Source organism: Podarcis vaucheri (genome assembly GCF_965113315.1).
Source record: "Podarcis vaucheri genome assembly, chromosome: 15".
NCBI lineage: Eukaryota > Metazoa > Chordata > Lepidosauria > Squamata > Lacertidae > Podarcis > Podarcis vaucheri.
The window spans coordinates 21,399,764-21,427,418 of NC_138753.1; the positions used below are offsets into that span (position 1 = coordinate 21,399,764).

General features: G+C 45.9%; 1 protein-coding gene across 4 annotated transcripts in view; it reads right to left on the minus strand.

Moving 5' to 3' along the window:
* B3GAT1 (beta-1,3-glucuronyltransferase 1) overlaps positions 1 to 27,655 on the minus strand; it is a 66,377-nt gene that overhangs the window by 4,887 nt on the left and 33,835 nt on the right. For 2 of the 4 annotated variants that reach the window (XM_082201526.1, XM_082201525.1), the window contains exons 2-5: positions 19,966 to 20,415; positions 13,919 to 14,427; positions 2,277 to 2,573; positions 65 to 186 (exon numbers count right to left, since the gene is read on the minus strand). In XM_082201526.1, the coding sequence (XP_082057652.1) occupies positions 100 to 186; positions 2,277 to 2,573; positions 13,919 to 14,427; positions 19,966 to 20,152 (1,080 nt within the window). In that variant the 5' untranslated portion in view covers positions 20,153 to 20,415 and the 3' untranslated portion in view covers positions 65 to 99. The remainder of the gene's footprint in view (positions 1 to 64; positions 187 to 2,276; positions 2,574 to 13,918; positions 14,428 to 19,965; positions 20,416 to 27,655) is intronic. The other 2 variants (XM_082201527.1, XM_082201528.1) reach the window with 2 other exon arrangements.

Below are 27,655 nucleotides of genomic sequence, written 5' to 3' on the forward strand. Positions count from 1 at the left end.
CAGGCCCACAGCTAATGGTTTGTGACCATAGTGATGTGAATGTAGGAATTCTAAAAAATGATACCTGCTATTTGTTTTCTCTCTCTTTGCAACACAATGTCAAATTTCCACGTTTGGATCTGTGAAGCCTTTTTTCCCCTCGTTCACCAGCACGGGTTTCTCTGTCCTTGTGTGCCAAACAAGGATCTGCATGAGAAGAAGGGAGGAAAGAAGTTAGATCTCTATCACCTGAACATTAGCAAACCAGCAGCACAGCGAACCAAATCCTCCAGAGGCTAAGTCTCAAATTCCCCAACTCTCAAAACCTTGGAGTAAGTTGGTAAAAAGCCTTATGGGTTTTTTCCCCTCCTTCCTCTTCTGTTTCTTGTGAGCCAATAAGACAGGGAAATGGAGCATGGGCAGAAATGACCCATTTTATGGCATCGTGTTTCAGGGCATTAACCCCATCCTTTGGCACACTTGCTGACTGACCTGTGCACTTGTCTTATCAACAGTCACAGTCCTTGGGCTTATCCATCTTTTTGCCAGCCCTTACATATTCCTGTGACGTATGATTTGCTGTAGAGACACCAGCTACCTTTTCGGTGGAGGTATGAGAAAATACCCCCCTTGAACCCATTCCCATGTAAGCTTGCCCAAAGGCTAGGCAAGATCTGTGCAACTGGCAACCCAATGAGTCAGATGTGCTGCTAGCCATGATTTGGGGCCTGACAGATGCTTGGCAAATTGCTCTCCCCTTGCTTTTTCAGTTCCAGATGTGGAGCAAGAAAAAAAGGGGAGCCTCTGAGGGCTGAACTGAGTGACTGAGCCACCAGCTGCCGATCTCTCCTGTACCTGAATCACTTGTGCAATTTGACAGATCAGGTTGACTTGTTCCATCTCTAGTGGAGTTTTAATTGTGCTCAGACCCACTGGTCTCTAGCATTAGATGCCGTCACTCCAAGTGCAAGAGCTGTTGTACCCATTATTGTATTCAAGTTACCAGATTGAGACTCACAGTCATCTCTCCACCAGATTGCTGCTTCTGAATCTTTTCTGAGCTGCTAAGATTGTCCGTGTTCTGCAGTACAGACCAGCCCAGTTACCTGTGTCCAAGCAATGGTTGAGAAAATTGGTGCAAGTTTCCCTAAAGTGGCAGACTTATCAACAGGATCCGCTCCAGAAACAAGAGTTTGATTGGCAGTGTGTCTATGGTTAAAAATAAAATAGCCTCCTCTCATAGTCTCTTGCATAAATGAGTTGGAATGTTGCACACACAGGGAGGAATGTATTTCTGTATTATTTCTCTCTCTCATATAGCAGGAGTGGGAACCTCTGGCCTGGGGGCAAAATACGGCCTCCAGGTCCCCTTGCTTGGCTCTCTGAACTCTTCTACAGGCTGAAAAGGATTTGTCGCCCCCTGTTGTACATCATGCTGGCTGCAGGTGTATGAGCAGCAGATGCCAGGTACCAAATGTTGCTTTCTGCCAAGCAGGAACGTAACCTCCCTGGGCCCCATTCTCAAACTTGGCAAACTCCCTCCCTAAGCAAAGGTCTGTGCCCAGTGACTCCTTTGTTTACAGGTTCCTTCTCCCCCTGCTCTTTCTGTCTGCTGCCACCAGCGTGGCCCTTTGGAGAGAAACCCTCCCGTTCCCCTTCAGCTCTTCCTCTTGACGCTCCTCACCTCGTCCTGTTGCCATGACAATGAACTGCATGTTCAATCGATCCCATTTTATGCTCAAAGCTGTAGGCTCCTTTTACTGCCTGGCAAGAAAGATGGCCTGGCTGTCTGGAAACGGGAGTCAGGGCTGCTTATGGAAGATGAAAGGATTTCTGCCGGCTTGTGGGGCAGACCCTCCTCCTTCTCCCTTTCCCAACTTTTGATACAGGGGTCCCCCCCCCCCATTAAAATGAAAGGCGCACTTCGCTCTGCAAGAGAGAGGTGTTCTCAACTGGCATGTGGAACAGAAGACAGGCCTCCCTCCTCCCAGTCTCATACCCTGTGGTTCATAAAAATGGGTTTTTGCCCTTTTCTTATGGCTTAGGCCCAGGTTCAGGCTGTGCTGCAAACTGCAAAAAAGACCAAAGGCTCTTGATAATTTGTTTTGTTTGTTTTTGGCCTTTGGGACCACATGAAAGCAAATCAGCGGTCCCCCAAACCAGAGGGGAAGAGCCACCTGTGGAAGTCCTCCAAAATAGAAGCACGAGGCTGGGGTAGTTTGCTTCCTCCAGAGGAGACCTTGAGTAAAGAAGCACCAACGGTTCTGGATGTAGAATATATGGAAGCAAAATGGTACCTTAGTGCAATTGGCAGCTTTTGGCTCGAGGTCATTCAGGGTCACCAGCTCCCGGAGCAAGCTACTCTCTTGGTATCCGCCCTTCACTCCTCGCAATTTGAAGTAAGCCTGAGGTCGCTGGAGGATGAGCCTGAGGTTCACAGCAAAGCCTGCCATGTCAATGGCGAAAGGCCGGTGAGGGTCAAATACAGTCTTCCACCCGTAGACCTTCCCGGCAGCATTCACTTTGGGCGACTCGTAGCGCAAGCCGCCCACAAAGGCCACCGGCCAGACTGACACTTTCCTGGTAGTCCGCATCTGGAAATGAGGAAAAAGAGAGAAAGAGTAGGCATAGGAAGAAAGGGTCTATTCAGTCTTCTGTATGAAGTTGTACAGTTGGCTCTACCATCTCAGGTCTTCACTACCTCATTCCCACTGCATTTTTCTGCTGGTGCAGAACAGGTCATAAAACAGATAAAATGTCGGTGGGTGTTTACATCTTCCTTAGTCACCAAAATCCCTGCATTTGAAAAGCTAGCACACATGGGAGAAAACTTTTCCCTGATGGGCTAGTTGTCTGAACGGAGGGGAGGATTGTTGCTGTTGTTTTAAAAAAGCAAGATGTACCATTCAGACACACACAGCCAGAAGTGGCACAGGCCCACTACGAATGTACCACACGATAATCAAAATGTGTCATGTCTACTGAGTCTCTTTATGGACACCCCTTATCAAGTTGCCCCAAGTCTTGAGGCAGGAAAACAAAGGTTTAATCCCCAGCATCTCTGAATAGGGCTGGGAAAGAATCCTGTTTGAATCCCTGAGTAGCTACTGCCATTCAGTGTAGACAGAACTGAGCTAGAATGACCAATGATCTGGTCCAGCAGAATGCAGCTTCCAATGATGGGTAGGGCAATAAATCAATGTCAGACCATCTGCTTTGCATGCAGAAGGTCCCAGGTTCACTCCCTGGCGTCTCCTGGTGGGGTTGAGAGATTCCGCCTGCCTGAAATCCTGGGAAACCACTGCCAATCAGTGTAGAGGATACTGAACTCAATGGACCAGGGGTCAGACTCAGCATAAGGCAACTTCCTATGTCCCTAAGTGACATGAAAACTGTTCCCCAAAGAGCTTCTGCAGAATTATCCACAGCTTCTAAAAACGGCTCGCTCTTCCTTCTTCCGCACCAGAGGGCCACAGGTGGGAGCTGTCTCTCCGCCGAAGCTGCGGCTGCTCGCTTAACTTGCTTGGTGCTGCTCCACGAGGCTCCGTCTCCCCGATCTTTCATCAAGTCTCTCGTCACTGCTAATTACAGCAAGAGAGCCCGGAGGAGTCCAAGGCACTTAGCCTCTTGCATTATACACTTGCTAAGAGCTCAAGCCACCCACGGGGCCAGCAGAAGAGAGAGACACCAATAAAAGGTTTGCTCTGCAGCAAGCCCTGCTGGCTTCCAGTCTGTCTACCCCAGCCGCCCGCCGCCCCATGCAGCGGAGCGCTTGCAGGAAAGGGAGACAGAGATGCCACAAAACGCAGCCACCTGATTTTGCAGAGGGTCTGCAAAATGGCTTTCCTCATACACGAGCATCTGTTGGCAGCAACAGCAAAAACAGAAGCAAAGCCTGAGAAACATCCTGCAAAAAATAAAATAAGGGGGAGGGGAGTTCCGTATTACATGTGCAGCTTCTAAACTGCATCCACTGTGTACTGAATTATATTTCCCCTCCTGGATGTGTCCACATTCAGTGCCCACTTTCTGTCATTCCCCTTCAACAGCTTTCACCAACCTGCTGCCCCCAAAATGTTGTTTAAGGATGACTCCCATCAGCTGTTTGCTGCTAACCTGCGCTCTTCCAAGTCTGCTGTTACCCTGAGCTCTCCCCAAAAAATTCTGGCTTTCTGAGGCCTTCCTTAGACAACCTGCTTGTACTATATTTCATCCTGGTTTGCTTATACAAAGCTAACACGGAAATCACACAATAGCCAGTCTTTATTTCATTTTGTTTGCAGGGTGGTTAGACGACGAGCATTTATCCTGATTTGCTTGCAGGATGTTCATAGTCTTTCCACTAATCATTCATTTGCCCCATATGCTTCAGTGCATTTCCTTACCACAAAATAAAAATAAAAATTTTAGAGTATTTTATTTGTGCAAATCTAAATTTATGGTATGTTCTTGAGTTCCTCTTGCAAAATATATAGCAGTTGGGATGCACCCTCTTAAAGGCATTCCTATTCCCCCAGTTATATGTTCCTCTAGAGTCCTCCTCAAAATCGGTCCACACGTGCCACAAATTAAGATGGGAGACTCTGGGGCCAGGGGCCAGGTGGGAGATGAAGGACTGTGTGGCATCTTCAGGAGGTAGGCAGGTGGTGGGTATCACTCGCCCTGTGACCTTTAAGGTAAAGGGACCCCTGACCATTAGGTCCAGTCGTGGCTGACTCTGGGGTTGCAGCGCTCATCTTGCTTTATTGGCCGAGGGAGCTGGCGTACAGCTTCCGAGTCATGTGGCCAGCATGACTAAGCCATCTCTGGCGAACCAGAGCAGTGCAGTTTACCTTCCCGCCGAAGCGGTACCTATTTATCTACTTGCACTCAACGTGGTTTCGAACTACTAGGTTGGCAGAAGCAGGGACCGAGCAACGGGAGCTCACCCCATTGCGGGGATTCAAACCGCCAACCTTCTGATTGGCAAGTACTAGGCTCTGTGGTTTAACCCACAGCGCCACCCACATCCCTAGTGCCACCTGTGTCCCTGTGACCTTTAGGTAAACACAAACACCAATTCCCTGCAAGTAGCAAGTTGCTCTGTCCTAGCTTCTTGCTGTCATACAGTCTACATAGAAGGTTGGGGTTTTTTTTAGTGCAAAATGAGCATTTAGGGATGGTACATCTGATCTGTGGCACCGTCTGCTCTACCACCCCAGGACTCTTGTCATCTTGCTCCCACGTCTCTCAGTGCATCATAAAGTCATACATTTTTAGTACTTGTTCCCCTACTGAAACAAAAGCTAAGTAAATGAAACTGATTTTACTTTTCTTTGATCTTTTCTCTTTTTTTGCATACACACCTCACTTCTTTTGTCTACACCCACCCTCACCCCCATCCACCAAGACTGTCTAAAATTAGATGACAAAGTCCCTGGAGAAAGGACATATGCGTTGTTTATGCTGCTATGAGCATCATGGGTACAGATGGTGCTAGATAAATTATAAAGTGCTGGATAAACAATAGTAAAAACCCCAAAAGACTGAAGATAGACAAAGGAATCTAGGGTGGCCTTTCAAATGAATAATTGGTGAATCTAGACGTGCAAGAACTTATCATGACTGTCCCCATAGCCTCTGCCCCAAGGAGGGTCCAAAAATATAGGAAGCACTTGCACAAACGCTAGAGAACAAAAAATGCAAAATATTAGGAACAGCATGGTTGCAATCCGGGGTGTTCTTGGGAGAAATCTTTGAACTCACAGGTGCCTGATGTTGACTGTTCGCCTTGTAAAACACACTCAGCCCCAGCAAAAGATCTTCAGCCAACTGGGATGCAACTGTTAGCTTTTAATTAAGAATGCAAACAACATTGCATAGATGTGTTGCTGTTTAGAGAGCTAGCATGGCACAGGGGTGGCAATGAAGGAAAGGAAAGATGGGTCCAGTCTCTGCTTGACTCTCTTCCTCATTCTCTGACTTCCTCGGCTATGCTAATCCATCACAAACAAAGCTGGAAACTCCATTGTTGGCTCATTCGTTTGCTGTAGCAAGGAAGGTGGTGGTAGGTTTAGGGAAGCTTTTAATGTTTGATGCATTACTGTATTTTAATATTTTGTTGGAAGCTGCCCAGAGTGGCTGGGGAAGCCCAGCCAGATGGGCGGGCTATAAATAATAAATTATTATAATATTATTATTATTAGGTAGCCTGAAGCACCTGATGTTGGCTTTTTGCAGTATGGTAGCGCTGCAGAGAGCTTGCTGGGGAGACTATGCATTAAAAAGGGACTCAAAAATAACTTAAAGAAGGTTTTAATAAGAAGAACAAAAACTCCATTTACACTAAATACATCAACAAACCTGACCCAACCACCAACCCATCCCCCAGGGTAATGGGAGAGCTAGGTGCTGCTCCTTATATACTCTACCCAATTGCTGACATAGTTTAATCAGTACAACTCAGCAGCACCTGCTATGTTTCACGGCTGTAAAGCTGGGTCTCGTTAGTTTGCTCTGGCCCTTGCTCCGGCCCCTTAAAGACACACACATTGAGTGGAACAATGATGAACCTTTACATGTAAAGAAACCATTCAGCACCTGATGATGACATCATAGCCCCTGCTCTGTACAAGTCCCAGAGCTATGCTCCCTTTGTGTTTCCACTCCACTCTACCACCAGGCCTGCCATTCCACACTGTAGCCTGTGCCTGTGGATCACCTGGTGCCCTCTCCTATTTGACCAGTGAAATAACAGGCTCGTGAAAGGGGAAGAAGGGTCAAAGCTCTATGACAGAAGGCATGATTTGCCTGCATAAAGTCCATGCCCTCTAAGTGTCCCATTTTAAGTGGGACAGCCCAGGTGGTCAGAAGCCACCCTGGCTTCTGATCCCAATCCAGGATGTCCCATTTTGGCTCCCGTGCTCTGGTCGCACCAGTCAGTTGGCTCACACGAGAGCTCAGGACCAAAGCTTACCTTGACCCTGCCATTCTTCTTCCTCCTTTTGTCGTGGCACCTTGGGAAGCTGGCTTCCAGAAGTACACCTGCGGTGCTGGCAAAAGAGGAGGAGGCAGAGGTCACACCAGCTGTGCTGCCTGGTGCAACATCTCCTGATGCCACATGGGCAAGTATCACCTTATCCTATTATTTCACAGTGCCCACCTCTGAGCGAGCAATATGTGAAACCTGGTAAGATGGATGGGCCTCACTTTAAGCACAAGAACACGGGAAGAGCCAATGGCCTATCTAGTGCAGCATCCTGTTCTCACAGTGGCTAACCAGCACTGTTTCATGGGGAACCCTCAAGCAGGATCTGAGCACATGAGCACTTTCGCCTTGTGTAGTTCAGAAGCACCACTGCCTATGACTGTGGAGGCAGAACGTAGGTATCATGGCTAGTAAACACGGATAGCCCCATCTTCCATGAATCTGTTCAATCCTCTTTTAAAGTCATGCACGTTCGTGACCATCCCTGCTTCCTGTGGATGTGAGTTCCATAGTTTAACTATGCACTGCATGAAGAATTGCTTTCTTTTATATGTCCTGAATCTTCCTAGATGCAGCTTCAATGGATGCTCACAAATTCTAGTGTTATGAGAGACGGGGATAAACCTTTCTCTATTCACTTTCTCTGTGTCGTGCATAATTGTATACACTTCTGTCATGTCATGTTTTACCTGCCTTTTCTCAAAAGTCCCAAATGCTGAAGCCTTTCCTCATAGGAGCATCTCTCCACCCCCTCAGTCATTGAAATTGCCCTTTCCTGAAGCTTTTCCAACTCTACAATAACCTTATCAAGGTGAGGCAACCAGAACTACACACAGTATTCCAAATGCGGTCGCGCCATAGATTTGTATAATGACATTTTTTCTATTGGCAGCTTTATTTTCAATTCATTCCTAATGATCCCTATCTTGGAATCTCCCCCCCCCCCCATGGCCATTGCACACTGGTGCGACATCTTCATCAAGCTATCTGCTATGACCACAAGGTCTTGCTCCTGTTCAGTCATTGACAGTTCAGACCCCGTGAACATATATGTGGAATTAAGAATTTTTATGCCGATATGCATCACTACACTGCATTTGCCATGTTAATGCCTATTCCTTCCTTTCGGAGAGGTCCTGTTAGAGCTCTACGCAATCTCTTATTGCTCAAATGACCCTGGACAATTTAGCAACATCAGCAAACTTGCCCTGATGGATGCCCCAAGCCCACAGACAGCAGCCTCAAGGTTCTTGACAGGCAGTGGGTGCAGAAAGGAATGTGGGGGCAGAAGAAATCACCAAATAAAAATGCTCACCAGAGAGAAAACAATGGAGAAGAATGAGAGAGCTGTAGCATCCATGCCACACAATTATAGCTAGAAGAGAATGGGGGCAGAGGCTAGAGAAAGAGGGGTGTCCTTTTTCTATCCTTGGATTCCCTTGAGAAACTCACCAAACTTACTGTACCTGGAACTGGATGTGGAGAGAGCAGCTGGCTGCTGAATGGGACATTGCTGTGGCAGCCTGAAGGAACTCCATCTGCCTTGGGCTTGCCCATAGAAAGCAAGCCTAGAGAGACTAGGGCAGGCATAGGCAAACTTGGACCTTCAGATGTTTGGGGACTACAACTCCCATCATCCATAGCTAACAGGACCAGTGGTCAGGGATGATAGGAGTTGTAGTCCCAAAACATCTGGAGGGCCAAGTTTGCCTGAGCCTGGACTAGGGTGATGTCAGCAGCAACCCTTCGCTTTGTGAGATATTTACAGGGGAACCGAGAGTTTGTTTGGACCCTGAGTGAGACCCAGGAGGGTGTGTCCAAAGGCGACAGAATTGATATTGGTTTATGTTTATTAGTAAATTTTGCATTAATGTGTATTTTTAAAAAAATTATTTGTTGTTTAAGTTGTCTGCTGTTGCTTTTGTTTTCTCTACACCGCTTAGAGATAGATTATTTTAAGTGGTACAGAAATGGTGCGAATAATTATTTTCCCTAAATAATTCTGGGACTATGTTAGTCCTTTGCTAAGGGTGCTGAGAGTGGTTGGGAGACCTCCACTCACAGAGGTATGATTCCCAGCACTCTTAGAAAGCTGCAGTTCCCAAGATTCTTTGAGGGGAAGTACAGTGGTATAGGGACGCAGGTGGCACTGTGGTCTAAACCACAGAACCTAGGGCTTGCCGATTGGAAGTTCAGCGTTTCGAATCCCCGTGACAGGGTGAGCTCCCGTTGTTCATCCCAGCTCCTGCCCACCTAGCAGTTCGAAAGCACATCAAGTGGAAGTAGATAAATAGGTACGCTCTGGTGGGAAGGTAAATGGTGTTTCCTTGTGCTGCTCTGGTTTGCCAGAAGCAGCTTAGTCATGCTGGCAACATGACCCGGAAGCTGTCTGCGGACAAACACTGGCTCCCTCGGCCTATAGAGCGAGATGAGTGCCGCAACCCCAGAGTCGTCCGCAACTGGACCTAACGGTCAGGGGTACCTTTACCTTTACAGTGGTACCTTGGTTGTCAAACTTAATGTGTTCCGGGAGTCTGTTCGACTCCCGCAACTGTTCAAAAACCAAAGTGTGGTTTGCGATTGGCTGCATGAGCTTCCTGCACTCAATCGGAAGTCACGTTGGACGTTTGGCTTCCGAAAAAGGTTCACAAACCGGAACATTTACTTCTAGGTTTGCGGCATTTGGGAGCCGATTTGTTTGATAACTAAGCTGTTCGAGAACCAAGGTACTATAATGCCTATTCACATAGTATCAGAGTGCTGTAAATGAGACCTGGTGCAGATGTGACCTGAGTCAGGAATGAGATGGTGAAGTATATCAGGATGCAACATTCCTTCCTCTTAGGAAGGCCCAAAAAAGGCTGGTTGGGGAGGCTGCAAGGCCAGCCCCAAGATATTCTGATGCCTTTGGCAAAGGATATGGTGATGCCCTCCTGCTTCTGCATACCCCTTTACCGAAGCTGCCCAGACTGAAAGTTGGATTTACTTCAGAGCTGGTGAAGGGAGGGTAACCTGACAGCTCCCAGCATCCTTTGTGGGAAGCCATGCACTTTACATGTGCAGTGTGCATGCAGCCTCCATTGCAGAAAATCTGGATGAATAAGCTATCAAAATAAGTTGATAGCTTCCTGAAACTGGTTCTCCAAAACTCTCCTTTCCTTTCCAATGTGCCAATGCCTTTCCTTTCGCTTATAAGCCTCGGGTCAAGGCTTAGACTATTTCTGTTTTATTTATTTTTTACAGTGCTTAGCAACTCTAGGTACTTTTATAGCTAATGAACAAGCAAGCATATCAACAGAGTTGGTAATGACTACAGACCAGCAGGAGAGGGCATATTTTTCATGCAGCAGGTCTCAGGCTTAGTCCCCAGCACCTCCAGCTAAGGTGGTCAAAGACCCCTAGAGAACCACTGACAGTTGGTGTGAGGCAGAGGTGGGCTTGTGGAATGTACTCTCGCTTCCCCTTCAAACTGGTGCCATTCAGATGATACTGGACTACATCTCCTGCCATCCCTGACCATTAGTCATGCTGGCTGGGGCTGATGGGAACAGGAGCCCAGAGTGGGCTTATCCATACTTAGGGTTGCCACCTTTGTTTTGGCAAAATACAGGACAGGGTGGAGTGATTTGGGGGTGTGTGTGTGTGTGTGTGATATATATTTTTTCATCTGGTGCTGAAGTGACTTCAAAACAATCCATTACAATCTATTGCAGCCTAACAGGGTGACCCCTCTGGAATTTGTCACACCTACACCTACACATGAATTTGTAAATTTGTCTGTGCTTGGCTATCCAGAGCTGAAATAATATGACCTTTCACACACAGGTGTTGGGAGAGGATCCCTAACTTCACAGGGAGAGAGAGACAGTGACACACAGAGAGAAGACCTGAAATACAGGACAAAACTGTATCAATACAGGATGTAGCATTTCACATTGAAATACGGGACAATCCTCTATTATACAGGACAGGTGCAATACCTTTCCACACTTCCTTTTGTGCCGCTAATTTCCCCCAGGGAAAACCGCTCTTTAGAGCTCAATCATAGCAAACAGCAATTTTGATGTTCCCTGGATTGCCATTTGTTCTGATCTATCACTAAAGAGTGGGCTTTCCCTTGGAAAGGAGTCAGACAAGGGGGGAAATGCTCAGATCTGTGCCTAGAAAGTGCGAGACAAGGAGAAAACTGCTCAGACCGGTGCTTTCTAGGCATAGCATAAGCCCCATCTCTCTTCATAGGGTATTCTGAGAATTGTAGCTCTGGGAGGCAAATAGGGGCCTCCTCTCAACTCTCATCTCCCTTAATAAACTACAGCTCCCACAGTTATTTGGGAGAAGCCATGACTGTTTCAAGTGACATCTTAGAGCATTGAAAGTGAAGTGTGAATGTGGTCAAGGACAGCTTGACCTGCACACAGGAATAACCTGGAGGAACTCCTGTTCGTTTGGGTTGTGTGAACTAGACCCCAGTTCTATTTCCTGTTGCTAAGTTGAAGGTTGGTTCCTGGCCTGTTACAAACCTATCAGTCAGTTTCTTCCCCCCCCCCCTTTTTCTCATACCCTCCTGCAATTTTCAGCTTGCCTGCTGGTCTTTGCCAATTTTATTTAGCTTGGACTCCATGCCTAGGCAATGGGCAATGTTTAATTTGCCTGCGTTTAAATTAATTAACATTATGATGTCGTCGAAAATTACTTCATTTGTAAATCCTCGGGGGAAGCAGTGTGTCATTTCTCTGTTCTCTAACAGCTCCTACGCACTGCCGGCAATGAATCAGAGTTAATACCCTTTTGCTGCAGGAGTGAGTATGCAGATGAGCCAAGATTTTTTGGGTGTGTGTGGTGTGTGTGTGTGTGCTGCTGCTGCTCCTCCTCCCAGAAGATTTTTTCTTTTAACAGCAACCTTGCCCTCAGTGCTACGGTCAATGAGTATGCATCATTTAGGAGATGCCAGTGAGCTGTGTTCCTCTTCTGTATGAGAGGTGACAGCCTTATTCGTAAGAAATATAGCATGGTGTAGTGGTTAGAGTCAGACTAGGACAGGCATGGACAAACTTGGCTCTCCAGATGTTTTGGGACTACAATTCCCATCATCCCTGACCCCTGGTCCTGTTAGCTAGGGATGATGGGAGTTGTAGTCCCCATGAGGGTGAATAGGGTATGGCCTCACCAACCTCAGTCTGCCCTTAGCCCTCCCCCCTACCTACTTACAGCTAGTCCAGGGCAGGCACTGCCTGCCAAAGATTCCTTCTCCGTAGTCTCAGGGTACATTCAGATGTAGGGGATATTGCGTTAGTTGTTTTCCTAATCATGCCAGTGCTTCAGTCCTGTTTTCTAACATTCCCTTCAAACTGCAGTACCTGTTGTGTTATGGGACTTTGGTTTTTTGACCGATATGCAGGCACATGACACTAAATTTCATTCACACTGGTACATGTGTTGGGTTGACACCACAGTGAAAGACATTGGAACATGTCACTATTCCCCCATCCCTTCTGCACATGCCTGTTTCTATGCCCCCATGATTCCCCCATGAACACATCGGGGAAATAACTGCATGCTAGCATACATGCTAGCCCCCAATTTTGTCACTTTACTCCCTCCATTTTCTGGGTTAAGGGGCCTGCAAACAGATCCCCACCCCCCCCTTCCTGGAATCAGAAAACACAGAAAGGAGTGCTAAACATGCACCATAGTCCATAGGTTTCCCAGAACTGACTTTTATGCCATGTGGAAAGCTTAACAGTGGTGTAGAAAATAAGAGAGCAACCTCAGGAAAATGAAATAATCAGCTTTGTGAATACAGGCTCAGTGTTGCCACCGTAGAACTCAACAGGGAGGAGGGCAAAACTGGAATTTGTGGGTGTTTGCCTGTCACTGATCTCCATGCTTTCCACCCCACCAATCTCAATGGACATCAGCCACCACTGACTAGGACGTGGGAGATTTGGGTTCAACTGAGCTCTGAAACAGTGTTTGCAAATAATGTAAGAAACAAATAAAACTGATGACAAAGATGACTGAGGTTCTGGAAAGCAAGCCGTATGATGAGTTGTTGAGGGAGCTGGGTGTGTTTAGATTGGAGAAGAGGAGACTGAGAGGAGATATGATAGCACTTTTCAAATATCTAAAGTGCTATCACATAGAAGATGGAGCAAGCTTGTTTTCTTTCTGCTCCAGAGGGTAGGACCCAAAGCAATGGATTCACGTTACAAGAAAGGAGATTCCAACCGAACATTAGGAAGAACTTTCTGATGGTAAGATACTGTGTAAGATATAACAAGTATGATCTAGTTTCTTCGAGAACAATCGAAAGTCTATTTTTTTGTATTTTTAAATGTTCTTTTTTCTAGTATGGGATAGGATACAAACTGTAATATAGTAGATTGTTGTATAAATTTGTGAAATATGTTCCATAAAGGTTTATATATTTTTTTTAAAGGATAGGTGAAAACTAGCACCTTGAAAACCAACACCATTTTTTCCTACACAATTTTCAAAATTGTGTGCATTTAAAAACACTGGTAGCATTAAAATAAATTCAACAGTGTAGATAAGGTTTGATGGTGTAACAATGGATTTACTGAATGATTTAGTTCATGTAAAATATGCAGGGATGTACGGTATGCAAAATGAACCACTGAAAGAGAAGAAGGGAATTCATTGACTTAAGGTTGTCTAAATGAATATATTGAAATGTAAACTAGAAAATTTAATAAAAAAAACTATTAAAAAGAAAAGAAAACCAGCATCAAAAAGGACACATGTACAGACACACAATAGCATGGGCTGTCATATTCAGCACTGACTGAAGTCTCTGAACATACACGGAGTGCTGCAGTACTCACTCACCTTCCATCCGTTCTGTACCACATTGGTGGAGATGCCTACTGAGCTCAATAATGGAGGCATCTCTTTTGAAGGTCAGGAGTGGCAACCTAACCCAGAAGGCAAGACCACCCCTTGGCAGCTTACCTCCTCAAAGAGTTCCAGGCTGTAGGTGTTATCATCATCCGCAAAGTAAACAATCCCTGGCTGGCTGTTGTTTTTGTTAAAGGTCTCTCTCAGCCACCGCAGGGCCAGGTTCCTCTGCATTGTCCCCCGGGGGATGCGGGGGTCCCTCATGTCCCCCCTCAGCTTGTAGTTGCGTGGGGTTTCCACGTTGAGGTGGGTGTAGTTCAACCCAGTGTCCCTCAGGAGCCGGGTGACGAGAGGGGTCCTCCGCTGGGAGTCCTCCACTAGGATCCAGTGCAAGTTCATCACGTGCAAAAAAGTGTTGGCCAACCGCGTCAGCTCCGCCTTCTGGACCGGCCGGCTGTAGGTGGGTGTGACGACATGGATGGTGGGCAAGGCGTCCGACCAGGGAGGTGGTCGGGTGTAGACATACTCTGTCCTAACTACCTCCACGATGTCGCGGTCGGACAGGCAGTACTCCTTGGAGTCTGAGCCTTGGACGAAGTCGCGACGGGCATCTCCACCATCTTCTGCAGCGGAGCATGGGAAGGAGAAGGGCAGAGAAGGAACAACTGGTTAGTCTCCCTGGAGAAAGCTGAGAAGGCTGCTCAGAAGCAAGAAACTCTTTCAGTTTGGATTGGCTGGAGCAGAGACCGAACACTAGCAGGAAAGGATGGAGAGGGTACAAACTCAAGACGCATCTGCATTACAGGAAGTTGACTAGATGACGCTTTGGCTCCTTTCCAACTCTACGATTTTATGATCTACACAGCTCTGCACCAAGACAATCTGGATTTTCCAATCCGTAACCATAACAGGCATGTCTTCTCCTGCATGCTCTCTCACTCTTCTCTCATACCTACTATGCTGGCTTTTAGACTGGAAGCTCCTTGGGACAGAGTCCTATACTCTGGAAAATTGATGGTACTGTATAATTATCAACATCTATTTTTTCACCTTTTTTTTAAAAAAAGAAAGAAAATAGAAAACGAAGAAAGTAACACAGGATGCAGGCCCAAATTTATCAATTTTGGTTTCTCTTAGTTTCTTGCTTTCCCAATCTTAAATTCAGTTAGCCACATTTCCAGATCAGTATTTTTAAGGCCTCGTGATAATTCATCAGCATTTTAATGTGTGCTTCTCCGAACCTACACATTTTTAACATGCATTTTTGCCTAATCTACACATTTTTGTCAGCAATCTCCTGTGTATATACAATATATAGAGAGAGTATATATTTGGTGTGCTGTTTTCATGGATATCTACATTTTTAAGCACACTTCCCTCTAACATATGCATTTTTGTACCCCTTTTTTTGGTTGGGGAACTGCATCACAGCATTTGAAGAAAAGTGAATTTCTAGGATAGATGTGTTTTGGTTCAAGTGATGTTTCAGAAGGGGTGACTTAGGTAGGTCTGCATTAAAATGTAAATGCTGAACCAAAATTTTAGTGTTTAGAATTTTGTTTAGGCATTAATTTTAATAGCGGGGGGGGGGGGAATGTAGCATTTAGAAGAATACAATTGTCAACTAATGCGTCCAAGAGAGCTGTGGGGAAGTCAAATGGAACCAGCTAGATTTGGGCAAAACAATGACTCTACCCTCAGGACTACTGGCTGATTATTACTTTGTGAGAGCAATAGCACATTTGATGTTGATGTTTCACCCATGGCCTGTTGATGTTTTACCCATGGTAGCAGAGAAGTCTCGTTTGAGTGTTTCTTTTAAAAGAAATAATGTAGGAGCTTGGAGGACCTCCTGTTTGTTTCTGCTTATGCCCTGCTTTCCTTTTTGTAAATGAAAGCAAAATGTTACACAGTCACCATAACTGCTCTCTTCTGTCCAAAGGAAACCAAACTAGTCTGGAACTTCTCAGTAAATGGGGTAGCAAGGAGTGTGCAACAATATACCGTATACCAAAACACGGTGGTGACTGCCGACAGTTTATGGATGCTCATCATACAATCTCATTAGATTCCTGCAGCATCTTCTCTTTTGGTGTATCTAGACTACAGATTATACCAAGTGAACAACAGGATCACTAAACAGGGGCTACAGTTGAACCTGCTGTATCAGCAGGGGTTGCCCATTCTTGTCAATGGATTGTGGCTGGGGCAGAGGGCTCAATCCACATACAGTGCCCTGAAAACCCTGTTTGCACCATTGTTGGACAGTTATTTCCTTTTCTCCAGGGAAACCTGAACACTGCAGTTCTTGGAGACATGCGTGCTTACTGTAGGTGCCAGAGGTAGATGCCAGGAACAGGTCAGCAATAACCCGGCTTCAGTTCAGTTAACTATTTACTCAAAGAAACAAGACAAGCCCAGGAGGCCAGGCCTAGTGAGCACAGCCACTCTTCCTGGCAGAGCTTGCTTCTATGAGACAGTTGCAAGGACTGAAGATTCCCACCTGCCCACAGCTACCTAAGTCTCCACCCTTGGTTCCTTCCCAAGCAATCTGAGTCTCTGTCAACTTGCCTGTATTTTATCAATCTGTATTTGCTCTCCTCTCCTCCCCTGCCCCTGGTTCTGGACTGTTCTCTGCCTTAGCTTCTTCCTGCTCACTAAAACCTGTTATCTCTTCCGACACCACCTCCTGCCAGTCTGCTACCACTTTTCCCTCTGACCACTCATCATCCTACTGCCAATTCCCTGGCTCTGAGCCTTCTTCAATTTGGGGTTCCTGTGAGGGATTTCCCCACTGGTGCCTCCCACCATTTTTCTGCATCCAGCCAGTACATGACATTAGGCATCTCTGGAAAAGAATTCTCAGCATCGTCACCCAACTACAATTCTCAAGATCCTTTTGGGGAAACCATGACAGTTCAAGCAAAGCAAAGCCAAAGTTCCTAATCCAGATGTGGAAGTTGGAAGGGGCTATTGCCTGGCACATCAGCTGCAAGACACCTGAAAGAGCAATGCTTGGGCAACACATTATGGTGGCAGTTCATGTTTCCTAGAAAGATGTTACAAATAATAATGCATGGTCTATTTTAGAATGTAGGCTCCTTGTGGGTGGACACCCATCTGTTTGCGCCCTTGTGAAATGTACATGTACACATATGGCACTGAATGAATACAACTGCAGCTGCATTAATGAATAATAATAATAATAAGTTGTTCTGTTCGCAATTACTCGAGGTACAATTGGACATGCTCTCCTGTGGTTGCAAGAAATTAGCTGCCATGGCCACTCTCCCATACTTTAAGGTTATTCATAATGGACTGAAATAGAATTGCCCTACCAGTCTGTTTACCAGTTAAAGGTCAGAGGTTTTTTGCTCTTTCCAGGAATGGCTAGCTGATTCATGGAGCCATTTCAGTTAAGCATACCAGCAGCTCAACCACATTTTAATCCTAATGTAGTGAAATGCTTTGTCCATAGCTTCATCCAAAAGATGAAGAAATTTGTTTAGAAGAGCACTGCTGGGTCAGACCAACGGTCCATCTAAGTCCAGCATCCTATTCTCAGGGTGACCAAGTAAATGCCTGTAGGAAGCCCGGAAACAGGACATGGGTGCAACAGCACTCTTCCTGCTCGTGATTCCCATTGACAGAAGTCAGAGGCAAATTGCCTCTGATTATGGAGGTAGCTCATAGCTCTTACAACTAGTAGCAGCCTTTTCTTCCAAGGATTTCTCTAACCCTCTTTTTAAAGCCACCCAACCTCCATTTAATAGCATTCGCCCAAAGGTTGTGACTGAACAGTCCCACATTTAATGCTGCATCTTACTTCTGAGTTTGTATGCCAAGAACCATTCTGCTTCCACACAAGCCTGCCCATTTTCTATGGCAGAGGTGACTGCGGTGATGCCCTCCATATTGGACTCCAATTCCCATCATCCACAGCCATTGGCCTTGTTGCCTGGGGCTGATGGAAGTTGCTGTCCAAAATATCTGAAGTTGGAGAAGCCTGTTCTAGCTTATGACCCCCCCAAAAAAAAAATGCATTTGAGAGAGATCCAAAATAACTGACACCAGCCTTTAGAGCTTGCATTGTGGTTCGCATCAAAAGCCCAGCATAATCCAGAGTATATTGGACTAAAACCCTGGATAACCTGGTAAGGATTACCTTTCTTGATTCTTATTAGACCTCAGGGATGATCAGTTTAGGACAGGGGAGAACTTGTAGTCCATCAGATGTTGCTTTATTCTTAACTCCCATCATTAAAGGAGGAGGAGGAGAGCCATGTATACATCACCCTGAACTCCTTAGAAGAAAGGTGTTGCAACTAGAATAAATAAATGAGCTCCATAACTGTGGCCATGCTAAATAGCACTAACTAAATTTTATTATTTATATTTATTTGTTATCAGCATTTTTATACCTCTCTCCAACCTTATACCCTCCCAGAATGGTTTTACAAAAATATTTTTTTTAATGGAAAAAAAAGGAAATACACCCAAATATAAATTTAGCAGAAAATACACTTCCAGGAATGAAACATATACCAAAGGTTGTGTCATTGCATTCTACTTTATGGAAAGGTCAAAGAGCAGTAGCTCAGTGGCAACCACAAGGTTCCGGGTTCAGTCCTGAGCATCTTCAAATACAGCTGGGAAAGACTCTTCTCTGAAATGCTGGAGTTCCCCTGCTGCTCAGTGTAGACAATGCTGAGCTCAGTTGACCAATGCTTAAGCTGGGCATAAGGCAACTCCTTGTTTCCACATGAGCCTGACCCTTCACTGATATCATTTACTGCAGCTGTATATACCATGCATTGCACTTTCAGAAATTAGATGGGTGGTACCTGGAGATGATGCCTTTTCGGAGGAACATCTTCCTCAAGGATGTTCACTGAGCACCAATGTTGTGGTTTATTTAGGTGTCCAATAAAGATGGTCTCATTCTCCCCCCTGGCTTCTGCTTAGAAGCCGTCTGGCAGGGATGAGGTCTTAGCTCACGTGTGTTGTACACAGAAGGTACCAGGGCCAACTCCTGACATTTCCAGGTAGGGCTGGGGAAAATTCCTTGCATGAAACTCTGGAGAGTCCCTGCTGGCCAGTGTAGACAACACTGAGCTGCATGGATCAATGGTCTGACTTGACAAAAGGCAGCTTCCTTATCCTTACCAGTCATGGGAAGTTTAGGAATGCTAGTCCTTAGTCTGTCACAGGTCACACTGGATCCTGGCTGCTCTTCCTGAGTTCTCCATCTGTTTCTCTTGGCTGGGGGACAGGTCTGTGTGTGCCTTGTGCCCTGTCCTGTCTCAACTACCCCTTAAGTGTGGTGGAGGGAACTTCAGGATGACCATTACTAAAGTAAGGTGAGGTTTCTCTACCTGACTGAGGGAGGTGACATCTTATCCTTCGCCTCCTGCATGCAAAACAAGCCCTGTTGCTCCCACAAGATGCTGCAATGGCCAGGAGTTTAGAGGGCTTTAAAAATGAAAGATTCGACAAGAGTCATGGAGATAAACCTCATCTCTGTGGCCGCAAGCCAAGAGAGATAAACAGGGAAGGAAATACAACTCGGGGGAAGAGCTCAGACTTTGCTTGCAGAAGGAACCAGGCTCAATCCTTGGCATCTCCCAGGTAAAAGGATCAGGCAACACGGCTGCAAAGGAGCCCAGAGAGCCACTGCCTGTTTGACTTGACCAAGGTGGGAAACATATATCATGGAGCCCTAGTGGATGGAGGCTAACATCTTGTGTACACTGCTTCCTGAACACGAAAAGAGCCTTGCCTAGTCCAGCATCCTATCCTCAGTGGGAAAATGGCAAGCAGGATTTGAGGCCAAGAGAAACCCTCCCCTCCTGCAGTTTTGAGCAACAGGCATTCAGAAGCATTGCTGCCTCCGGGTGTGTGTGTGCGCACGCACACTGGATGCAGAATAAATGAAAGCATGTACACAGTCTAAGTAAAACCAACCCATATAAACTCCAAAACCGTTTCCACCCTGCAAGAAGCTTGGAAGAACGCTGTGTGGCTGTGAGCTGCCCGAGGATGAAAATGAGCTGGGTGATGATGGAAGAACTGGGAATGAGCCATGGGGGGGGGTGTTGGGTTGGCGGTGGTGGAAGCAAGAGGTGGGCGCAGTTGGCCCAGGCTGGTGGCTTTCTCCTCACCCTTGTGCACGGCAAGCAGCGGAGCAATGGTGCTTTGGTGCCACACGGTGATGAGCAGTGTCCAGGGAAGAACTATCAGCACGATAGCCAGGATGTCTCGACGCTTCGGCATCTCCAAGGCTGAAGGGACCCACAGCTCCTCATTACCTGACAGCGAGAACCCCAGAGACAGAACAGCAGAGGACATGGAGAACAGAGATAAATGGACAAGAAGGAACAACGGCAGAGAGAGAGAGAGAGAGAGAGAGGGCGGCAGAAGGTGGCACGGCTCGTAGGTCTTACCAGTACTCACAACCCACCCATTGCACAAGCAGGTTTGAAGGGACAGCTGCTGCCAGAGGAGAAGGAGGAGGAGGAAGGACAGGCCGCTGCAAGCGGGGGACGTTCCTCCAGGCAATATCGCGGGAGCTGCCAGCGAGGAGGACTTCAGGGTCCCGTTTGGACAGAGGCCTGCAAGGGAAAGCAGAAAGGAAGAGGCAGAAAGAAGCGCTTGAGGGTTGGGCAGGTTCAATGTTTCGCTTGCTAAAGCCTGCCTCATGAGTTGCAGCCTCAGTCTGGGTCTTGACTCAGCCCTGGAACCTGCTAGTTAACAAGAAGGTAAACTCTGAGCATGTGCAAAGAGCCTTTTCTTCGCCACTGGGTACCTACAGCAGGGATGGGGAAGCTGAGGCCCCCCAAATGTTGTTTGGGACTCAGTCTGGTCAAGAGCCAGGGATAATGGGAGTCAATTACTTTCACAAACACTGTTTGACTGTTTTTCTGTGCACTCAGTTTTTAAATGATTGTCAAACTGCCTTGTGTTTTATGGATTTCTAAGGCACTCTGAGGCATCATTTTAGGTGCAAAGCAATGAAGGAATGTAAATCATCACTGCCATCCAGCAACTTCTGGAGATCCATAGCTTCCCGGTCCCTGAACTACAGCCCTGCTCTCACTGACCCATGGCCGTGTCTGAGGCCTGATCCACACATGCCTCTGCCCCACTCTACACTGGTGACCCACAGCTTAGCAGCAGAGAAGGGAGTCAGTGAAATGGCACCAGGGAAGATGAGAAAAACTTGGGAGTTAGCCAGACATGGTGGTAGGACTTCATGGTGGCTGCTTGGACCTCCTGCAGTAAAAGAGGTTGCATGAGAAATTTTTTAATTTGACAAGTCATTTCAGGCCAAGTGCATCTAAGCACACACAGAGTGCTTGAGTGGGTGGAAGGAATGACATGCAAATTGTGGGCGTGTACACAGTGTGCTTCCCATTTGGTTGTTGTTAAACTACACAGAGAACTTGAATATTTTGTCACCTGCTGTAAAAGCCACCACTCTGTCCCTGTTAAACGTTCTTGGATAATTTCCTTCAGCGTAGGTCATTTGCTCTGTATATTATAATTTTATGATGTTTTGACAATTTTTTTTGTATCCTCCCCCCCCCAAATTGGCAGATTTTAACTGCTCTTATAGTAAGTAAGTAAGTAAGTAAGTAAGTAAGCAAGCAAGCAAGCAAGCAAGCAAGCAAGCAAGCAAGCAAGTAAGTAAGTAAGTAGCAGAGTGCCCTTGAACATGGGCAAAGGGTACACTGTCAACTATGTTGTTATTTTGTGCTCCTCTTTGTTTATATGCCACCTTTCAGCCAAAAAAAGTCTCCCCGTGCCTACCGTGCTCAAAGAATAAATGCAGGAAGGCAAATACAAACAATACAAATGATAAAAATTTAAAACAAAACAACAAAACTGAAACCGACCCATTCACTCATCCCCATTCAAAGAGATGCCAACTCTTTAACAATGGCTAATCAATAATATCTTCACAGGATATTACTGCAGCAGTACCTCATCTGCTTCTAGCTTGCACGCTTTATAAAGATTTGAGGGGTGACGTTATTACCCCTCTACTACTATCCATACTAGGTCACTCAACCATTGCTATGGTGTCCTTTCTTCTAGCAGATCAAGATAGCAAGGTGACAGCAAAAACTACAAATTTTTTTAGCAGGGGCAATTAGAATAAGACCTATTGTTTGATTATCGATTTAAACCTCCAGAATATATTTTGTAGAGTTAAGTTTTTACCTCTATTTTCAGTACATTGTATTTTATTGCTTATAGCTAGTGGCTGATGAAAATAGATTCTTCTGATTTTCATTATTCATGGGAAAGACATTATAATGGATTCTCCACCACCCATCCTCTAAGGATTCTTGGAAATCCCATGACATTTTTTAAAAATTGAAAAATATCAACATGAGTCCACCTTTACATGACAGACACGCCTCCCACAAGAAATCGCACGTCAAGGGTAACCTACGAGGTGTCTTCCAGCTGCTTTAGACCACAACTGGCATCATGGCCAAATGGACTCCAGTCTCGTCCAGCATGGACTTATAGTAGTGGCCATTGATCCATCTAGCTCAGTATTGTTTACACTGACTGGCAGGGTCTCTCCAGGGTTTCAGGCAGGGAATTTCCCCCAGTCCTAACCTGGACATGGAAACTGAATGCAAAGCAGATACTCTACCACTGGTCTTTCCCCCTATGGTGCTGAGGCTGGTAGGAGATGTAGTCCAAAATATCTAGAAGGCAGCAGGTTGGGGAAGGTTTCCTTAGATTGTCCCCTGGTTTCGTGCAGGCTCCTCTCCTGACTGCTTCCATTCCTCCACTGTGAAGCATCCAAGGCTAGAGTGCATTAAACTGCCACAGTAGCTTAACTCTGATGTGAACATGAATACGCGCAAGATTTAAGCAGGCTGTATTTTATTGAGGGGTTATCTTGGCAAGCGGCGTACATCACTTAGATGGCAACGTGCCGGGCCGCCAGTTTGCAAACAGGAAAGAGCTGCCGAGCTCACATGCAGCTCTGGAACCAAGGAAGCAGATATCAAAACACTGTACTGCTGCATTGCAGGCAGAGAAAGGCACCTGGGAGCTGTGGCTGGAGCATTCAGATGCTGGGGTACAAGCCACTTTGATTCAGGACAGAAGGGACAGACGTTGCATAAGAACATGTAACCACCAATGAACAACCCATCAAATCCAACACAGCCTTGTTTGGTCCTTATTTGCCAGGTAGCTTTCTGGTTACCTGTCGTAGGAAACTGGTCTCTGCTGTCTCAGGTCAATGGTCTATCTAGATCAGACTGACTGGCTGCAGCTGTTTGGGGTTCCAGGTGGAACCCTTTCCTAGCCCTACTTGGAGATGCTCAGGATCAAACCTGAGACCTTCTGCATGCAGAACAACTGTCCAACCAGTCAGGAATATATAGGAAACTGCTTTGTATCGAGTCATTGGTTTATCTACTTCAGTGCTGTTCACTGGCAAAGGCACTCCTGGATTTCAGGGCCAAATGTTACACAATTCACACTTCCCAAAGGAAGAGCAATAAGAAGCTGTGAGGTCCCAAGCCAGAATTTGCTCCTGATCTGGATTGTGTCCCCTGCTCAGTTTCCTGATGAAAGCTCCTCCCGCTCTAGTTGCTGTTTGCACTTGAAGGTGCAAGTCTTGAGTTGCTGGACTCTTGCTGTTTTTCAGCCCAAAGGAGTTTATTCACGGATATGTTTTGGGATCTCAAGTGTTTGTTCTGAGTTCAAATCTCATCTCAGTTCTGAACTTTCTCAGGAGGCCTTAGGCAAACTGCAGTATCTCAGCCCTTGTTCCCCATCTGCAGTTTGGGGATAATAATCCTGGTCTATTTTAATGCGCACAGCCCTAGAGTCTGTCAAGACTGGCCCATACGGGCAGGGGTACCTTTACGTTTGGGACGTGGGTGGCGCTGTGTGTAAAAGCCTCAGTGCCTAGGACTTGCTGATCGAAAGGTTGGCGGTTTGAATCCCCGTGGGGGGGTGCGCTCCCGTCGCTTGGTCCCAGCGCCTGCCAACCTAGCAGTTCGAAAGCACCCCCGGGTGCAAGTAGATAAATAGGGACCGCTTACCAGCGGGAAGGTAAACGGCGTTCCGTGTGCTGCGCTGGCTCGCCAGATGCAGCTTGTCACGCTGGCCACGTGACCCGGAAGTGTCTGTGGACAGCGCTGGCTCGCGGCCTCTAGAGTGAGATGAGCGCACAACCCTAGAGTCTGTCAAGACTGGCCCGTACGGGCAGGGGTACCTTTACCTTTACCTTTATTTTAATGGGATTATAAACAGAGAAGTGCTTTCAGGTGTCTAAATACTATTGTCACTGCAGCCTCTCCACTAGAGGATTCACTTGTACCAGCCTGTTCAGATTCTGTTATCTACAGATCCATGAAAGTGCCCCTTCCAGTCATTGACATGTTGCAGCCAGCCAATAGCAGTCAAGCAGTGCGTGGAACACAGCCAGTGAGGTGTGTGACCTGGGGTGTGGCTTAGGTGAGCATAGCTTTGGGACAGTCCATGAAGACCACCTGGAGGGTTCCTTGCCCCTGGCCTAGAGGCTGTTGACCTGATCTGAGTGAACCAGCTCACAAAGATGCTTTTCTTAAAGGTAAAGGTAAAGGTAAAGGGACCCCTGACCGTTAGGTCCAGTTGTGGCCAACTGTGGGGCTGTGGGGCTCATCTTGCTTTATTGGCCGAGGGAGCTGGCGTACAGCTTCCGGGTCATGTGGGCAGCATGACTAAGCCGCTTGTGGCGAACCAGAGCAGCACACGGAAAAGCCGTTTACCTTCCTGCCGGAGCGGTACCTATTTATCTACTCGCACTTTGACGTGCTTTCGAACTGCTAGGTGGGCAGGAGCTTTTCTTAGATGGTGCCTTTTCCAAGGCTGATGCTTCTTACTCTAGCCTGGGCAAATGCTAGAATCCATGCAGCTTCCCGCAGGCAAAAGAGAAAGTGAGGGGAAATTCTCTCCCTGCTGTATGCAAGGCGGAGGGAGGGAGGGAGGCCTTGCTGTTTCTGCCTGGCCTCCTTCAGTATCGATTCCCTTTAATTGGGTCCAGAATGTTTAACTGCTCCCTGGTCAATCATCGGCGACTTCAGCTTTCCAGAAAGGAGGAGGAAGATGCAGCCTCTCGATTAAAAAACAAACAAACACAAACCAGCCAGATCCAAGAATCTTGAGTGTGTTTGTATGTGTGTGTGTGTGTATGTGTGAAAGTGATAGACTGCCACTTAGCATCTGCAATGCAAAAGGTTTGGCAGGCAGGGCAATAGCCTTTTCTAATTAATCCAAAGCCACGCTGCAATTGCAAGCTAGGGCATAGTTTACATTGTTAGGGAGCACAGAGGAGTCAAGGTGGGGCACCCTCCATTGAAGGGGGGTGGGTGGTGGCACAGCAAGGAAGTAAATGTCCAGGTGTGGAATTCAATGTAGTGCTAAGGAGTTCAATGTGTCCCCTCTTGTGGTCTGTTCTGGGGGTTCTCCCAACCCTCCAGAGAGGATTTGGGTGTGTGTGTGTCTGCACAGATATAAGGGAAATTTCTTTATTAATAATGGAATACAGATTACTTAATGTAAGAGGAAGGTAGAAACCACAAAAGAGTTAGAGGGAAGTCAAAATAACATACAAGGGATGCAAACCAGTCTAGGAGAACAGAAAGAACATGACTGTAAAGAAAAAAATGAGAGGAAAATGGAAATATGAAGACAACTTCTTTCTAAGAACCTAATGTATTGAATATGTAAAGTATGGTTTGTACTCGTTAAATGAATTTATATATAATATAAATATATTATTTTTTATTTTTCTCTTCTTTTTTCTTTTCCTCCCTTCCTCCCTTCCCCCTTTTCTTTCCCTTTTTTATTTCAAGTTTTATTTGTTAGATTTTCTTTTTGTACTGTTTTGTATTGTTATTGTTGATTGTTTTTTATTTGCAAAATAAATAAAGCATTTAAAAAAGAAAAAAGAAAAAGAAGAGAGACCAAAGCCCTTTTGTTCAGTCCTTGCACTGGCTTCTACCAGTGGAATGGCATAGTTGAATACAACGGGTGGTATCCAGCCAAGTGCGGCTCAGAGTAATGAAACTAACTTAGCACATTGTCTCTGCTATCATTTGCCAGGCCTCCTTATCCTGTCAGGCTGAGCGAGCTGAAGAGTTCCAGGCCCATACATTTTGCACACTATGATACCGCTTTAAACTTTGGGCTTGGAGACACCTATTCCCCTCAGAGACCTACAATTCTCATAGTAGCTTAACAACCAACCCTTCTTCCCAGGGAACTCTGGGAAGTAATAGCTCTGTGTGGGGAATAGGAGTCTCCTGATGAGACTCTCAGGGTACTTAATAAACTACAGTTCCCAGGATTAATTGGGGGAAGCCATGACTGTGGTACGATACTGCCCCATCACCAGCAATGAAGAAAGATTTAAGTGCCAAACCAGTTGGCTTCTGTGTGTGGAAAGCGAGAAGACTACCCTATTGCAGTGGTGGCGAACCTATGGCACACGTTCCAGAGGGGGCATTCACAGTCCTCTCTGTGGGCATGTGCGCCATAGAGCCATTGCCCCAGCACAGAGTTTGCCAGAGTTCGTTACTAGAAAGCCAGGAATCGAGGCTCACTGTCGTGACACAGACATAGGGATAGATTTGTATTGGGGGTTTCCTTTTTATATGTTGTGTTTTTCTAGACTCCAAGTCTGGAACACCCAAAAATGAATATAGCTAGCTAGCTAGCTAGCAAGCAAGCAAGCAAGCAAGCAAGCAAGAAAACAAAACAAAACAAAACAAAACAAAACAAAACAAAACAAAAAAATAATAAAATAAAATAAAATAAAATAAAATAAAATAAATAAAAGCAAGAAAGAGAGTGGAAGATCATTGCAAGAGTCATTTGTAGTGATTGAACGCAATGGGAAAGCGTTATGTCGTCTGTGCAATGAAAGTGTTGTGTGTCGCACATCAAGTGTCGGACGGCACTTTGACACCAACCACAAAAGTGTTGCCCAACTTGATGAAACTGAAAGAAAAGAGTTTCTTGAAGGGAAATTGAGGGAATATCATTCCCATTATCTGAGTTTTTGCAACTATTTTTCTAGAACAAATCATCTGACAGCTGCCAGTTTTCAAATTTCACTGTGCATAGCAAAACATGGCGTGCTCTGGTCCATGGGGTCGCGAAGAGTCGGACACGACTAAACGACTAAACAACAACAGCAAAACATGGTAAGCCCCTCTCTGATGGGGATATTATAACAACGGTTGTGTTGTCTGGGAGTAATTCCCTTTTTCATGATTTCCCAAACAAGGATAAAATTATTCAATGCATCTCTACACTTCAATGTACTGAACAAACAACTATAAGATGTAGGGGAAAAGGCAGCAAGGATGTTTTGTGATATCAAAACATTTGAGAGAAAACTGCAGGTTTTTGAAAGAGACCTTGAAAGTGGGCAGCTGAAATATTTTCCAAATCTAAAAATGCATCTAGCAAATTCTACAACATTTGTAAACAATCCTACAAGCCATCGGGAAATCTACAAGGAATTTCCCCACTTTGATGAGATGAACAGTGTTACTATTTCAATTATGGTAATTATTTATAAGTGTAGATCTATTGGGAAAACCCCCCTCCCATTTGTCTCTACGGCAACAGAACAATTTCTTTGGAAATGCTAAATGGCGGTGCTTAACTAGCCAGCCAAAGCCATTACCTTGACAAAGGAACTGGTTTGGCAAACTTCTCCGTTATACATTCAACCTTCACAGCTAAAGGATCACAGATTTGGAAGGGGACTTATGGTTTCATCCAGACTGTCCCTCCACAACAGGGATGGCTGAAGACATTTTG